This window comes from Leuresthes tenuis, unplaced genomic scaffold, assembly GCF_036924035.1.
Source record: "Leuresthes tenuis unplaced genomic scaffold, fLeuTen1.0.hap1 SCAF_7, whole genome shotgun sequence".
Taxonomy (NCBI): domain Eukaryota; kingdom Metazoa; phylum Chordata; class Actinopteri; order Atheriniformes; family Atherinopsidae; genus Leuresthes; species Leuresthes tenuis.
The window spans coordinates 16,272,393-16,289,758 of NW_027325361.1; the positions used below are offsets into that span (position 1 = coordinate 16,272,393).

Below are 17,366 nucleotides of genomic sequence, written 5' to 3' on the forward strand. Positions count from 1 at the left end.
ACACCAACTGCTTTTGGATTTTTTTTTCTCTTTTTTTTGGAAACTCAGATAACACACACCATGTATGACTCACTTTCACGATCCTCTTTGAAAAGATTTTTAGCAAAGTCATATCAGAACAGACCAGAATTATTTGGCTCTTTGACCTCTATGGCTGTAACGTTTTTTTAAGCTCAAGGTACAAGTTGGTATTCCAAACAACAAGCTCACAAAGATTGATCAAATCTAGGCAGAAAGTATTAATGTCTACTTCATTCACTTCTCACAGGGTAAAGATGGAACTCAAGGACCGACTGGATCACCTGGTGTTAAAGGCGATAAGGTCAAGATCTTCCACTGAGTTTGCCTATTTTGTCTACTTATATGAGCAGATTTTTCAGAAAAAATCAGTCATAAATTATTCAGCCAGCTTCATATTACCCTACATGACGTGTCCTCAGGGGTCCAGAGGAGCTCTGGGGCAGGAAGGAGTCGCTGGTCTCGATGGTGAGGAGGTAGACTGATTACATTGTGTTGATCAAAGATTTGATTTTTTCTTATCATTTTCTACCCAAGTGATTTCAGATGTACTTAAGGATATCTTCCAAACAACCTGTTAGTGTGGCAATATGACACAGTCCTATTAATTCTGTTAGTATTAATTTATCGTAAGCCTGGCCATGTGTGGGACTAACTCATTGCTTTTGTGTTAAGGGTCCAGTTGGACTAAGAGGAACTCAGGGGACCGTTGGCCAAAAAGGCCCATCTGTGAGTAAATGCAGATAAGATTGTCAAGTTGGTATTGTAAATCATATCAGATCGTTACTGCATTTCTGACAATTTGAAAACGCTCAATGCCAAATAAAAATCAGTTGATTTACTTACATTTCAGGGTAATAAGGGGAACACTGGACTTCCTGGGCAGAGAGGACCAAATGGAGCTGAAGGGGTAAAAGGGAACCGAGGTCCACAAGGTCCAAAGGGGCCACCAGGGAAACAGGTTGGTAAGATGCATTTTTAAAGTAGAAATTTCTTTCATGCAGTGACATTTATTGACTAATGACACATGGTCCAAAAGTCAGGTAGCCTCACAGCAACTAATGTCTGAAGTATTATGACAGACACCTGAAACTCACGAGTGTGCTGAATATTTTCAGTGTGAATTACTCTTCCTCCTTTAGCCCTGTCTTCACCATCTTTCCTAGGGATACAGGGGTGCTCCAGGAGACAGAGGAAGACAAGGGAATACAGGGCCAAAGGTGAGTTATTTCATTTAAAAACACACACAAAAACCCTAAAAATAATAAAAAGGGGCCCAGGCTCATAACTTAACAGTGTTAGAGGACTGGGACAAAGCATGACTCAATGATGATGATGACAATGATACATTCACAGGGTGTGTCAGGCACTAGGGGTCTATCAGGCATGTCTGGAAAGTTTGGACCTGGGGGAAACACCGGGGCAGCAGGATCCAAAGGCCAGAAGGGGTCGCAAGGACACACTGTGAGTAACAGAGAGGGATTCTGTGATTAATGACGTTGTCAGAAATGCTGTGTGTGAGCTACAATGTCAGTATCAGTTAGATTAGCCACCGTGTCATGGTGTCACTGAATGCAATGAGTAAATGCATGTTGGTCACAGCAGGAAACGAGCATTGTATTTCTTGTCATTCTAGGGCGCGCCTGGAAGCATAGGTCCCCCAGGACAAATTGGACCATCGTCATCTGTATGTTTAAACTGATTTAGAATCAATGACATTTTCCCTGAATGTTTCCCGGAAACATGAAATGGATTCAAATTGGATGTCAAAGTTACATGTGTTTATACCTGCTATTCTAATGGTGTGAGACTTTCATCGAAAAGACAACAGTAAAAGCAGAAATCCATATGTTGGACTGTGTACTATGTTGTATGTACTGTACATCTGGTTTTCCGTACACATAACAACCCAATATAATCTGGCTTCAAGCCTGAACATGAAATTACATGTTTTGCCGTTTCATTTCCACTTGAAATATCACAATGTGCATTCTCAAATTATGAAATTAAACAAAATTGTCTGTTTTTTCAGGGTTTGCCAGGGAAGAAAGGAGATGAGGGTAAAGCAGGAATCCCTGGAGCAAAGGTTTGTACCATTGATTCTGACACGTTCTAGAGATCTAGTTGAAGTACGCATCCATTTCCCAGATAATCTACACAAGTCTGCTTGTGTCTCTGCTCTTCCAATAATTCAGGGCAGTCATGGTAAGAAAGGCAGAACTGGTCCTCCAGGCGTTAAAGGAGACATGGTGAGATTTCATTATGTTTCACCCTGTGGACACTTGGTAGAGCATATTTATTGGGATATCTGGAGATGTATCCACAGTGATGCAATGCGTTTTCATAACTTTGTGTGTTCACAAGGGCGTAAGAGGCCAAAAAGGTTCAAAGGGGGAATCTGGGACACAAGGCAAAGTGGTAAAATGGTCTTTTCAATTTTCAATTTTCAGTTCTTCGTGAGAACTGTTGAAACAAATTGTGTAATTGAAAGGTCTGATACTTTATCAGCTGCTAAGTGTCTCTTCTGATCATTAATTATTTAGTAGTGTACTTGTATTAATAGAATATAAATGCATTTTTAGGGCACAGTTGGGAAGGTGGGGTTTAATGGGTCTCCAGGCGCTAAAGGCCGACCTGGACCTGCTGGTCCTTCAGGTGCTCCTGGAAAGAGAGGAATTCAGGGTCCAAAGGTAAGAATAATCCAGTGCTGAGCCTGAGAATTAACCCTTTAAATGGAGACATTTGCTTTTCACATGCCTGGTGCAGTCACTTTGATTCTGATTTATTTTTTTCATGCTAATCTCTATTTGGATATTGAGATTTGTGTCATATAATGCTGTATACTTTATAAAGGGAAAAAGAGGTCAGCCTGGAAGGAAGGGGACCAAAGGAGCTGCAGGGAAAATTGTAAGTTTTTTTTCAGTCTGACAAAATCTCATTATGCAGCTGCTCTGATGAAATGCAATGAATGTGGATTAAATCTATTCCAAGGAAAATTGTGGTTATCGCTGTGGGGTCAACTTGTCTGAATTAGCATAAATTCAGGGAATTACACTGCTTTCTCTCTCATAGGATGTCAAAGAGCCATGTAGTCTGGTCATTTTGACAATAAAGCTTTAATCTGCGTAAAATGGGAACAAGCTTATCACTATCTCTGACGTCTTACAATGACAAAGCATTATGTTTACATCTCAGAATAGATATGATCACGACAGATGACCTATCCTAGTATTTCTATCTCTCCTGGTATACTATAAATCTTGGTAGACTATAAACACATCTACATAAGACAACCAATACATAATTTTTGTTTAAGTTAAAAGCGATTATCACAAGAATTCCACATTTCAGATGAGTCAGAAGCATCTCGCAATGAGGAAAACTTGAAAGGGTCTAAAAACTTTCCGTCTGCACTGCCTGTATCAACTCTATCGACATCACACTATTTTAATTGTAAATACTTTGCTGACGTCATGTTATCCTACTCTCAGTGCTTGGTAAAACACATGATTTTTCATATCATGCAAAGCACGACAAAATATCTACTCCACACTATGTGCTTAAACCTTAGAAATAGTTCAGTCTACTCTCATCTAATGATATCTGTTTTGTAGGGAGCTAAAGGCCAGTCAGGGAGGCCCGGACCTCCTGGAAAACCTGGAAAACCTGCAAGTATCCCTTTTGATGTACAAAACACATGCATATGTACATAAACAAATCAATGACTGCTGCTGAGAATCAATGCTCATTTCAAATGTTAAAATAAACTGGCCTGGAAAGAAAAAAAAACTTACTCCCTGAGACACACAAACTGATGGAAGTTGTGAAATGAGGAAGATGCTGCTGTTGACTAATGAAATGAATCTTATTCCCAGGGCCTGAATGGTTTGGATGGTTTGCTGGGAGTTGAGGGTAATGAAGGGGATCCGGTAAGAAAGTTTTACAAAAAAGAGCTAACAATACTTCAGCTTACTTTTTTTGTGCATTAAACTCCTCCGCTGCTCTCCCCAAAGGGTGATGTAGGTTTCAGAGGAGCTCCCGGAGCACCGGGAAGGCCTGGCAAGATGGTAAGATCAATCCAGACATGGATAACATGCAACCAGGCTCTGTGAAGAAAAGAAAATGCTCTATCTTGTCTTGGTGCATATTGTGGTATTAAATACATTAAAAAATGCAGGGAAAACCTGGGCCTTCTGGGATTAGAGGAAACATGGGATCAGGAGGGTTTGAGGTATGGTGTAAAGTCAATTATTTACAATTTTCTTTTTGATTTATCTAATTATGAGGCGAATGCAATCATACATGTGTTCTTCATTGACATATCATGCACAGTGTTGAAAATTTAGTTTACTTTCTGAATTGTTCAGGGTAAAACGGGTCGAAAGGGAACACATGGACCTCCTGGGCCAATGGGACCAAAGGTATACTTGTTTGTTTTACAGCAGAATATGATTATTAATCAAAATCACTGCAGTGTCTGTTTATATGGCTATCTTCGTCATCACTGGTAATGTATTATGTCATACAGGGTATTCCAGGACTTAGAGGAGAGAAGGGAGAATCTGGAAGTGTTGGCAGAAAGGTAAAATACTTACAGCACATATCGCATTAATAAATAAAAAAATGTTCTCCATGTTCACCCATGCTTTGCACTGATGTCTTGACAATTTTCTCACAAAAACATAAAAGAAATGTTCTTCAAAAATAGTTGCTAACATAGCTTCTGGATTTTTACTGCAAACACCAGATGTCACATGGAAATCATAACTGCATCAAACTTTGATCATATGGCAGCAATGTGTTTTCCATGCATTGCGTTGGTTATTCTACATGTTTTTCTGTGCAGGGTCTTCAAGGTGACATTGGGATACTAGGAATAATTGGTCCACCTGGGTTAAAGGTTTGTTGAAACTGAACACAAAAGTGCGGAAATGCAATAGCAGGATATGATGGAATGTTACCTGACTAATTTGATTGTAGGGGAATCCCGGGTTGCAGGGACTAAAAGGTCTAATAGGTCAGAAAGGAAAGCCAGTAAGTTCTGTTTTTCTTTGCATTTTTTGCACTGTTTTGTAAGCTTGTGACAAGTTGTAGTTATTAATTACTGCACTGTTTCCACAGGGTGACAGGGGTCCCCACGGTCCACCAGGGAGGAGAGGTTCCCATGGAATCAATGTATGATGCCTTACTATTCCACGATATATAAACATAAAGAAACATCTAACTTTGTGAACAAGACACATTTTGTTGGCTAAACTTTTTAAGATGTCACAGAAAAATCTTTCAGTAAAAACTGCTGATGTCCTGTTTTTGTTTCAGGGCCCCCTTGGAAAGAAGGTGAAATTATTAATTTACCTTTACGTCTTTGTATGTTTGTCTTCATATACCTTTCATGATGTAGCAACAAAGAAGCTTTTGTGAAATTACTTTTTTTTTTTTAATGAAAACACACACAAACACAATTGTAATGCAATTTTTTTTTGGTGTCTAAGTGAAGACATGGATGATTCTTTTGGGCGTTTGTTGCAGTGTACCTGCAATTATTTACATTGAAAAACTAATTATTCTGTTAGTATTTCTACTGTAGTTCATAAAACCCCTTCATTTTTATTCATCATTTAACTCTGTTTTGGCCCTTAAAGGGGATGAAAGGTGTCCAAGGCAGAAAAGGGCCAAAGGGAATTAAGGGCAAGCGTGGACCTGCAGTAAGAGACATATTGTTGTCAAAATACAAATGACAAAAATTGTACAAACAAAGATCAGGTAATGTAATTGCAACATAGTGCGGCTGAATTGTTAAAGGTTTGAATCTTGTCAATTCTGCCATAGGGACAACCAGGACCACCTGGCAAACTGGCTCCCACACAAAAACAAGGGTCGAAATCTGAACCAAGACAAGGTCTGAGAAATGAGCAAAGGTCAAAAACAAGACCTAGTTCAAGCTATAACCTGAAAACTTTACCGACATCAGTACAATCTCCCAGCTTCCTGAAACTAAAGGAAGGACAACAAAAAGTTGGTACAAGCTTTCTCCTCATATAGATGCTAGTTACACAATGTCTTCTTATTGTTTTGAGTTGAGCTTTATACTCATATTCAAGAGGTGTTATGAGTGTTAGGGCTGCTGACTAAATAATGAACTTCTCCACTGCAGTACAGGTCAAAAACCCAAAGATGGCCCCAAAGTGATGACGCTGAGGAATCATTCTGCAGGCCCCTGGGAACCAAAGATAATCCTGGGACCACCTGTAATGAACTGAAGCTCCTACAGCCACATCTGAATGATGGTCGGTGTACGATTAAGCTAAAATCCATCAGATGTTTAATTTCATCTGTTACTGATTAGATTCACTCTGCAGAATTAATCTGAGTGTTCAAGTCTATGGAAATTTCAGGTTACTTTTACTTGGATCCCAACCAAGGCTGTCACTGTGATGCTGTGAAAGTCTTCTGTAACTTCACAGCAGGAGGAACAACCTGCTTAGGTCCTCTACATTCACAGGTACAGTCACTTAAAAGGTTTAGCATTAGCAGCGTAATAAGAGCTGCGTGGAATGGTTTTACTACCCACTACGGCACAATATCAGTAACAGCCAGTGTTGTTTTTAACCGTATGTCAGTGTAAGAAAATGGAATTCTTCTACTTATAGTACAGACTAGGTTTTTTATTTATGTAATTCCTGTAGCATTAGGTGTCAGATGAGGATCCCTCTTATGACTGCATTCATTCATGTTTTATTCTTAAAGACCCCAGCGTTTGCAGTTTAATTGCTTTTTTGCTTGTCTTAAGTATGAAAACAAACACGTACAAAGCATTTTACAGCTTTTAAAACTTTTTAAAGTTTGTTATCCATCTAAATAATTGTGAAAAGATTAGGAATGATTTTAAGTACTTGGATCATCTTCCACTCTTTAGATTACAGTAAGATGGAAACAACGAATGGTGAAGTCAGTAATGCCTCTGCAGTGGTTTGCTCAGCAGCAGGGTGGACACAAGGTGAGTCTAATTAAGTCTTTGTTTTAAAAAGATGGCGGACTAATTTGACATGATTTATTATTTTTCTGCCTCTTACTTTGTTTCGGATAGTTTGAGTATGCTGACGGGGGTGTTGTCCAGCTGAGGTTTCTGCGGTTAACCAGCCACACGTCTTTCCAGAACATTACTCTCAGTTTTACAGCAAATCAGTCCACTATTGCTGCCCCAGCAGAAGTAGCCAGTCAGATTATCCACTTGCTGGGAGACTCTGGCAAAGAAATTGATCCACACCTTATCGCAGTGTCCAGTAAAGGCTGGGAGGTAAGACAAAAAGTGAATGACAGAAGTTTAACAGGGATGTGCAGAGCGTATCTACAAATGTAAAGAAAAAGAAATGCACTTGTTTTGCACCACACGGATGGGACAACTCAAACCTGAGATTTTTAATTTGGAATATAGCGATATGCTTCTCTTCATTTTTAATCACATGTGACAGTTTCACATAATGTAAAACGTTGCCACGTAATGATTGTAAAATGAATACACACTCATGCAACTATTTTGGAGCAATGAAATTGTGGTCATCTTACAAGTTTTGAGCAAGAGAGAAAATGAGTACGGGAGAGTCCGATTTCATTGAATGATAGTAGATTGAAGCTTGTTCATAGACATTTTTCAGATGATAAAAATATCTTGAATGAATTCACAAATCAAGAAAAAACAAAGTGAACTTTTGGTCTGATCTTATTCCAGGTGCACATGGCTGTAAAGGTTCGCGGCAACACAGAATTGCATCGAGGTGACATGGAGTTACTTCCTGTAAGAGATCTAGGTGTAGAGATGAGCGGTACATCCAATATTTTCTCTGAGATCGCAGTGGTTTTAGGACCCCTCTGCTTCCTGTGAGCATTAAATTATGTGCGTGTGTGTTTGTGTCTGTATTTCCATATCATGATGAGGACACCAAACCTAATTGCACACCAACTTATTTGGATTTCTTAGAAAGTGTATAATTTTGTTAGAAATTGTTTACTCTGTGCTGTTTTTTGATGTTATGTATATTTATTGAATTGTAAAATTGTAACATTTTATCGGAGGAAAACTTTTATACATTTTTATTTTAAAAAAAAAAACTGTAACTTGTAACTGTGTTCAGATGGATTCGATTACTTGTCTTTGATTTAGAGGAATAGATTGTAACAGTAAAATGATCACTTTGACAGCATACAGTTGATGATGAACATTAGCTTAACTCCCATGTGATCATTAAACTCTGATGTGATTTCAGATGTAATGGCAGCATGTGTTGGCTGCAGTGGGAAATTAAGTTCTTAAGTAGAAAGGGAACACATGTCTAATGTTTTGTTTTTTTTTGCCTGCATTATTCTTGTTGTTTGTGTTTACTAGATACATAAAGTAAGAAAAGAAAAGTATCTGTTAGACTATATCAAGTAAATTGCTAGCTCCCTAAACCTTATATTGCCACAGATTAGACGGCAGAACTGCATATTCACAGTTTTGGTTGATTATTATTTAATGACCAAAATCATACAAAATTGGGCTTCTCAAAACCGGACTAACACACTCAGATAATGCAGTTGTGGACTGAATCACTCCGTATGTATGCACTCAGCTAGACTTGGATGGGCCTAGGCACTCTGTACATGCAGAGTGTAATCTTTTTGCATCTTTTTTTTTTTGGGAAAAACAGTCAAACGTAAGTGTATGTTAATTCATCCATATTCACAATAAAGCTGCTCTCATTCACATATACTTTGTTGATTTTGTCGGGCAGCCAAATGTGTCAGAAATCTTGACTGTAAATCAGCCCATTAAGACTGTGGCAACCTTAAAGCATTTCTAGACTGTCACCTTGCTCTAATAAAATCCTGATCCTATAACTGCAGCGTCATCATGTGAAATCACCATTTACATAACATAAAGACGAGATATGTGCAGTGAATTCAACTATACTTGCGTGTTTCATTATCACCTTGGAAAAAGGTTAGAAGCAGCAGAATGTCTTGAGCGTTTTCTTACACATTACATGTTGTTTCAGAGTTGGACATACTTCAGTCCGCTCTCCTGAGACAAGAACAGTTGTCCAGATAAATCGCCAAGTCAAGCTGTAATCATAGTTCAAGTAGATTGTGAATCTAACCATGGTAATGGAAACATGCTTACTGTTAGCATGTGGAGAGTTGCCACTTCCCAGCAGTTCAGCTTGGTACAAAAGCAGCTGACTTACAGATAGCGTCTTATTTTTTCTGCACAATCCAACATTATCCCTATCTTGACCAAATATAAGATGGCTTTTTATCAAAAACAATTATATGAAATCGAAGTAGCATCAACAAGAAAGAACACAAGAAGCTCAGAAAATACCAAGGAATTAAGGAGGAATTGAAAAGATGTGGGAAATTAAGGGAACTGTGGTGCACTTAAACTCAAACTGGGAGCATGAATCCAACAGATCCTGGGAACATCAGAAAATTCTGTGCAGAAGAGCGCAGTCCAAGGCACAGACAAGTTGGCCTTATATGCCACTCTCACTGCTGGATCAGAGTGGGGAATCTGTCATATTTACAAGATGAGTAAGTAGGGGTGTGAACAGCTGCTCGAGTGGGACTTTAAATTATCTTAAGATGAATAAATGTATTTGTTACATATATTTTTAAAAGCAAATTATACTCAGGCATTACACAGCTTTTTGTATTTTGTTCATCTGACATGGATCTGACTGCGATGGCCATTTAACATTTAGGGCGCCAGTGACGTCAAAAGGAGGAGAGACTTTCGGCCAATCATCATCGGCAGCTCCGTTCATCATCTCCCCAGTGTTTGTTCAATGGGGAAGGTGAGCTATTAAGGGACTTAAACATCTGTTTCTGTGCTGACAAACGTCCGAGAACGTCTTAACACGAGAGAACAAAGCGAGTAAGTGTTCAGGGAGTCGACAAAAAAAAGCATTTTTTGTTTTCACGGAGATATTAGTCACCGCTTCTGTCAACCTGTTCCGCAAATCAACGATAAACGTCAACAAGTTGGCTAATTTGACTAGCTCTGTCACTCAGGTCTAAGAGCTCGGAGTATCTTTGGACAGAAGCATTCACGTCGGACTTGAGTAATGTTAACCCCATTGGTGATTAAGCCCAGCCAGCTTCCTGGTTAGCTCATGAATCGCTGCCTGTCACTAAATGAGCTGCCGGCAGCTAACCAGTGGTTAGCCGTCTTTCTGCTGAGATTCTGTTCATGTGAGAGTGATTTGATTGTCAACTGGGTTTGGTTTGTCTGTCGTTTAAAATCCGTAGCATTCTTCTTTTTCTGCGCGGTAGCAGTAGACTAATTTTAGTATTCCCAAGACATAGTCCATCCACTTTAGAGCTGCCACTGATCATTTACCATCCTCCTGTTTTTGTAGGATGGAAAGTAAGGATGACAGTTTCCTCAAGTCCCGCAGCCGAGCCTTACCAAAGATGCCAAGCTTCCCTGACTTAGATAGTTCTTTGGATGGAGAATCAAGTCCTGAAAAAGATCAACAAGACAACGGAGACAACCACATCACCAGCAATGGTGAGAAAAATCGAATTTCCTCAATTGCAGAACCAAGTGAGAAACCACTGACCTTTACTACAGTGGATTTCTAAAACCCCTAATGATGATTTTAGTAAAATTTTAGTAAAATCACTAGGTGTGTTACCAGCTGATGCCATGCCATGTGATTATGCCTCCCTCTTTGCTTTTTCTTTAACCTGTACTGCAGAAAGTGCGGTGGAGACTGTCAAACACTGGCTGTATGGTTGCATTTGTCACTATGTTTAAAGTACAAACATGAACTGCACAGATAAGGCTGATTAACAGACAGTGAAGCACACACATGGTGTGAGTCATATTGACATTATCCTGCTTAGATGGGTGAAGTGCTCCCTCAGTGAGGGAACAAACCTTTTCATCATCAGGCAAGTTTAAACACCGTTGACCTGCGGTGACCTCAGCTGACTGAACTCATTTCACTCGTGTCGTTTCCCAGTTGTCAGACTCTACGGTGCACCTCTCTAAAATTGTGATCGCTGCCAAACTTTAGCTTCAAAATGGTCTGTCACTGTGTTTGTTCTTTTTTTAAGAGTTATGGCTTCGTATCTGTTTTGTTTTTTTTAAACTAGAGGAATTATTTAAGGAACAGCTTATTGGCTTTCTTTGTTTGGTTGTTTTTTTTTTTTTTGTAATCATCATATGCCCATTTTTGTGTGCTCTTGTTCCAATTTCAGGGAGAATTGGAGTGGAACATGTAATCAGCAAAAAGCTGCAACTGAAAAGAAAAGCAGAGGTCAGTAAACTGATAACACGGGTTAAGACATTGCTCTTTCTGCATGTGATAATGAGTCACCTAAACCATATCCAGAATACAGAGTGATCCCGGGTTTCCTCTGTTTGTAACTTATAGTGTGTATCTCTTTTTTTTTTTGGTCCTTAATTCATTTCTAAAGGTCGCAATCTTTTAACATAAGTTTGACTATTGGGTGGATTTATATTTCCTTATATGTTTGGAACAGCAGTTCCCTGTACCATTGATTTCAAACTATCTCAGTCCCCATCAGTGGTGTGACGGACCACAGAAAGTAATATGATCTCTCCTGCAGATGCTTTGTCTGCAGAAAATTCCGATTATCCGAATTTCAGCGAGTGACGTGATGACCAAAAAGAAGAACAGAAAGACAGTTGAATTGGAAAATAATCAGTGTTTTGAAAACTAATTTATCATGGTTTCTGCCTGTGACGAATAATCATCGGAAATTCTCTCATGACTCCTTTTTGTAAGATCAAAACAGTGACTTTTATTGCCGTTCTTTACAAAAGCTACATTTAGACTTGCTGAAAGTCAAATAGGTCCATTGCTGAGCGGTTGCACAATAACTGCTACCATGCCGGCAACCACTTTTAGCATGCTAAAACCACAACAGTGCAGTCTTTTTGTCTTGGTTTTCTCCTACTGTTTATACAAAAGTGATTAAAAGAATCTTAACGCTGAATTTGCATCAGGAAGCCCATCATTTGTCCCACAGAGGAGTCGATTCAGGTCTGATTCAGGTATGTACAGACTGTGAACTAACTACATCTGTGTCTTCTTCTTTTGCCCAGTATCTGAGAAGTGACCTGATGCGTCAGTTTGACAGCCAGGTCAGTGACTTTGTGGACAGTCTTATTGAAGAATCAGCCAGCCTTGAGCCAGCACCTGTACCTGCCGTCTTCTCACCTCCACTGTCGGACAAGGAGAGGAGCAAACTTGGGTGCAAACAAATGAAATACTAGATGTGGAAAATTCTTTCTGTCGTTGTCTGTTGGTTCGTACTTGTACTCTTTGAGTCTTTCACGTGAAAAATTATAGATTTGCTCATCGCTGTCCCCGCTGCGTTTTTCTGCAGGGACTTTCGACCTCCCCATGGCCAGGGAAAGCTGTTTGTGAGTCGGAGGTCCCTCCTAGAGTAAGTTGATGCTTAGCTGCAAATGCCACATGAGTATTTCGTACAAAAGACCGACCGAGGTACCCTATGAGTTGACTTCAGATTGTGTAATACCTCGATTGCAGTTGTACGGGCACCACATTTGCTTTTTCTGATTTTCCGCAGTGAGCTGTTTGAGGTGAACCACATCAGGACTATCTACCACATGTTTATTGCCCTTCTAATTCTCTTCATTCTCAGCACACTTGTGGTAGATTTCGTTGACGAAGGCAGGTAATGTGAAACATACTTTTTTCCTCCATGTATACTGAGTTAGATAACTTGGGGGGGGGGGGGGGGGGGCGCACTCCTCTTTGTCTTTTTTTCTTTTGCTTTTGCAGATGGGGTAAATATGATGACATCCAGAGCAGAAGTGTCAAATTTTACATATCTTCTTAATCTCCCTCTCCTCAGACTGGTGTTGGACTTTGACCTGCTGGTCTATGCATTCGGACAGTTCCCTCTGGTTGTGTGCACATGGATCTGCATGTTCCTGTCTGCGTTGCTGGTTCCCTACACCTTATTCAATCTGTGGTCTCAGAGCCAGTCGGGCTCTTACGGTCACACCAGGCTGTACAGTCTGCTGTTTGGTTCCGTGTTCCTGCTCTACCAAGGTCTGGGTTTGGGATTCCTGCCCACATATGTGGTGGTGACTAACAGTCTGCCGCCTGCATCCTGCTTCATCATCATCCTCGAACAGGTAGATGAACTGGATGGCTGATTTAATCTGGATTTCCACCTTCACCGTTGGTGAATTTAGTAAAACTTCTTCCATCGAAAGGGGCTTTAAAAAGAAACATGCCTTACTCCATTAAAAGATATCATTTAGTTTCTGAATCTTTTTCTCAATATAGGTACGTCTAATGATGAAAGCCCACTCCTTTGTCAGGGAGAATGTGCCAAAAGTCCTGACTTGGGCAAAAGAAAAGACCAGTATGTAGCCATTCAACTTCAGCATGGTTTTTCTTGTGTATTCAAGGAATTTCTCTGTCCTTACTTAAATAAGCCCGTTTCCCTCTGTTTTTAACAGGCTCTGGCCCGGTGGTACCTCAGGTTTCTCAGTATATCTACTTCCTGTTTGCACCCACGCTTATTTACAGAGACAGGTACCCCAGGTAAATACTCTTTGCCTATTCGTCCAGTGTGAGTTATGATTGACTCCTGACACCTAAACAAAGAACACTGTTTTTCCACACAGCAGTCCATTCATGAATTCCCTTTTTTTTTATTTTCCTCATCCATTTCAGGAACCCAGTGATTAGATGGAGCTATGTGGCCACAAAGTTACTTCAGGTACTGACTTCTTTTTATGTTTTCATGCTGACCTAACATAAGTTTTGAAGTTTAAGATATCGGTTCAGTTTTGAAACTATACCAGCCTCTCCACTCCCACTCCACAGGTTCTTGGCTGTCTGTTTTATGCCTATTACGTGTTTGTGCGGCTGTGCATCCCGCAGTTCCACAGCATCAGTCTGCAGCTGTTTGATCTGCGGGCCATGGTGCTCTGTGTCTTTAACTCCATACTGCCAGGTAAGATCAGCTACACGGTATTGGTCACTTTGACAAACGCCCTACCCGTACGGTCATATTTGTTTTCATGAGAGACGTTTTGTATCTGTTCCATGACAAAATGTTCAGTCTTTGTTTTTGTTTTTCCCTTTGCAGGAGTGTTAGTTCTCTTCCTGGGCTTCTTTGCCTTTCTCCATTGCTGGCTCAATGCTTTTGCTGAGATGCTTCGCTTTGCAGACAGGATGTTTTACAAGGTGCTGCTCTCCTCCTCACTGCAAACTTCTAGCGAGGCCCCTACACTGTACTTGATATTTGACTTAATTTTGATTACCCCTGATAGGACTGGTGGAATTCAACCTCCTTTGCCAATTACTACCGCACTTGGAATGTCGTGGTCCATGACTGGCTGTATTACTATGTGTACCGGGATTTCCTGTGGGTGAGTGGCTTTACAGCTGACAGCTACAGAGGAATTTCGACCGTGGCACGGGTGAAATTCACGGATCAGATTAAGCGCATGCTTGATATGTTTTGACTTGTCTGTTCTTACTGTTCTCGTCATTCCAGGTGTCTGAGAAGCGTTTTCGACCAGCAGCCATGTTCTTCGTGTTTACCCTGTCTGCGGTGGTCCATGAGTACATTCTTGCAGTCTGCTTTGGCTTCTTCTATCCTGTGCTCTTCTGTCTCTTCATGTGCTTTGGAAGTAAGAAAAGAAACAATCGCACACCTCTCTACCTTTCAACAGGGCAGAAAGAACATGCATGTTACTCCAGAATTTAGCTAAACCGATCTGTTTGGCTCATGAAGCTCTGAAATCCTCTCTATTTATGTTGGACATTTATCTTTTCACTGCCTCCACACCCGTTTTTATTTCTTTATCCGCCCACAGTGATGTTCAACTTCATTCTGCATGACCAAAGGAAAGGCCCCATCTGGAACATAATCATGTGGACATCACTGTTCCTGGGTCAAGGGGTCATTATCTGTCTGTATTCCCAGGAGTGGTATGCCCAGCGCTACTGTCCCCTGAAGGAGGTAATAGCATTGCTTTGAGATCAGTATTTCCTTCCTTGTTTTGCAGTGTAATTAACTGTCAAGCAGACATATAGACACAAATGTACCCTCTTATGATTGTGGTGTTTTTGTTCCAGTCTTCCTTCCTAGAGTTGCTGAAGCCTCGCTCCTGGAGCTGTCAGAGAGGCTTGATGGCAGACTCTGATAATCTGTGACAAATAATGGGACTATTCAGAGGAGGACCCTCGGTGATCAGTATAAACTCAACCAGCCTTTTCCGCTTACGTCATAACTTCTGATCTTCTGTTTGTTTTAGTTCATAGCCCTAAGTTCACGTGTCTGAGCCTGTATATGAATGTGTGGGAAAGTATCTGCCGAAATGCCAAACAGCAAAGTCACAGTGATGCCTTATCTGTTTTAAGTTTTCAAAGATAACCCCTACAAAAAAAAAAAAAATCCTCCTCCACTTCGAAGCACTTGTGAGCTCCTACTTGTATGCACTAAAGATGTTACTGATGTATTTCTTTGCCTTGATCAACTGTGAAAACACGCCTTGTACAAATAAGACTGTGGCAATAATGACATGGCAGCTGAATGCAAACATTATGCAGTGCAAACATTATTCATATGTGCAGTAATGGTTAATATTTAACAGGGTTTGCAGTTGCAACTCCACTGTATTTCAGTGTGTTGTATGATGAGACTGAAACATGGACTGAGACTGGTTTATTTTCACTGCCAATGAGATTAACCATGGAAAAATGACCGCTGTTTGGTGTTTTGTATAAATCTGACAAGCAGTGGTCTCTGTATTATAACCTATTTGACATGGTATCATAGTGCGGGAGTCACTTTATAATGTATCTGAAACTCTGTATCTGATGATTCAGGCATCAAGCGGACCACTGTGGTAGACTTGAATTGTTCTTTTGATCTCTACCTGCCAAAGCACAAATTAAGATGTTGTGCACTTGTGAAATATAATCAAGATCTAAAAATTGTGAACTCGCACTGAACACTGGAGTCCGTAAAAGAAAATGTTAAAGCGGAGGTTGACAGTCGTGCTGTACTAAGTAAATGTATCCTGCCGGATGTACTGTTAATGATTAATTGAACTGCTTTGAACACACAGTAGAGCACAATGGAGACAGTTTCTTGACAACTTACAAGCTGTGCTGGTGTCGTGACCGGCGTTGAGAGTTAAGTTATTTAAAGTGCAAGGTGAAGTCACGACAGAACACTGCTGTAAAACTTGCAGCTGGCTGCTTGAATGTCATAAGAATGAGAAAAATGATTAAACTTGATAAGCACCAAGGGCTACAGTTTGCGTTGGCAGATAATCAGTACATTTAAAGGGTGTCTTGTGTTCTTTTTGTTGTCACCTTTGTGTCAGACTACTGGATTAAGAGATTTGATATGCTTTATGTGGTGTTGAAGTAATGATTGTATTTTGAGAAAACTTTATGCTCCGTTACTGTTTGAGTGCAGGGAGGCCATGTTTATGATTGAGAATAATGAGACGCACAATACTAAGTAAAAACCAGCGATGAGGAGCTGAATGACCACAAGGTGGCACTGTAATGAAGGTTTTGATTCGAAATCCTCCTCTGCTCATTTTGGCAAGAGATGTTTCCTTGGATTCTTTTACAAGCATGATTTTGGTAAACACAGATATCACCATCTTTTTTAAATATGTACAGATGTTAGAGATATTTTAACTTCGAACTTTTACCAAATCCACAATGACTGACATTTTAATCCTGCTTTATGCCTTTGTGATTTTGTTCATAAAGATAATATTTATAATAAAGAAGAGTCAAGCTGGAGAGAGGCTCTTCACGTCGATTGTATATTTATTTTAAGAGCTGAACTTTGCCTAAATACTTTCAAATCTTGCACTCCTATCCTGTGCCATGTGACATTTTAATCGATCAGTATGTTTTAGGTTTTAGGCTTGTAGACAATTGTCTGTAGTGCCTTTATACATAGGGATATTAAATTGATAAAGGATACTTGTAAATTGTAAGTAGAACAAATAGTGGGATCCATTTCAAACAATAAAACAGTTTTCCCTCATCCTTGTGTGATTTGATGGTCCCTATGGGATTTAAATGGTAACGAACCTGTCTTTATGTAAAGGTAATTCATTCAAGTTCATGTTTGGAGTCTTGGTAAATACTTGATCAACTGTATAGTCTAAATCTATGCAAAGGTATAGAGGATTTCTCTTAATGTTAATATTGGCCCTGTCTAAATAGTTTTACAAGTATGTATCAATAATTAAATACTGATCTGATAATCTAGTTAACCTATTGAAGCACCCATACATTTTTAGTGTTATGGCAAAT

The 17,366-nt window shown here is 39.8% G+C and overlaps 1 protein-coding gene across 1 annotated transcript; it reads left to right on the plus strand.

Moving 5' to 3' along the window:
- The first annotated feature begins 9,856 nt into the window (after positions 1-9,856).
- Positions 9,857-17,001, plus strand: soat1 (sterol O-acyltransferase 1). Its single transcript, XM_072388693.1, has 16 exons — positions 9,857-9,931; positions 10,416-10,567; positions 11,263-11,321; positions 12,134-12,282; positions 12,418-12,477; positions 12,622-12,729; positions 12,910-13,195; positions 13,350-13,428; positions 13,526-13,610; positions 13,743-13,788; positions 13,896-14,025; positions 14,161-14,258; positions 14,345-14,443; positions 14,572-14,707; positions 14,894-15,039; positions 15,156-17,001. Exons 2-16 carry the CDS (start codon positions 10,417-10,419, stop codon positions 15,231-15,233), a joined length of 1,710 nt encoding a protein of 569 aa, XP_072244794.1. The 5' UTR covers positions 9,857-9,931; position 10,416; the 3' UTR covers positions 15,234-17,001.
- The last annotated feature ends 365 nt before the right edge of the window (positions 17,002-17,366 follow it).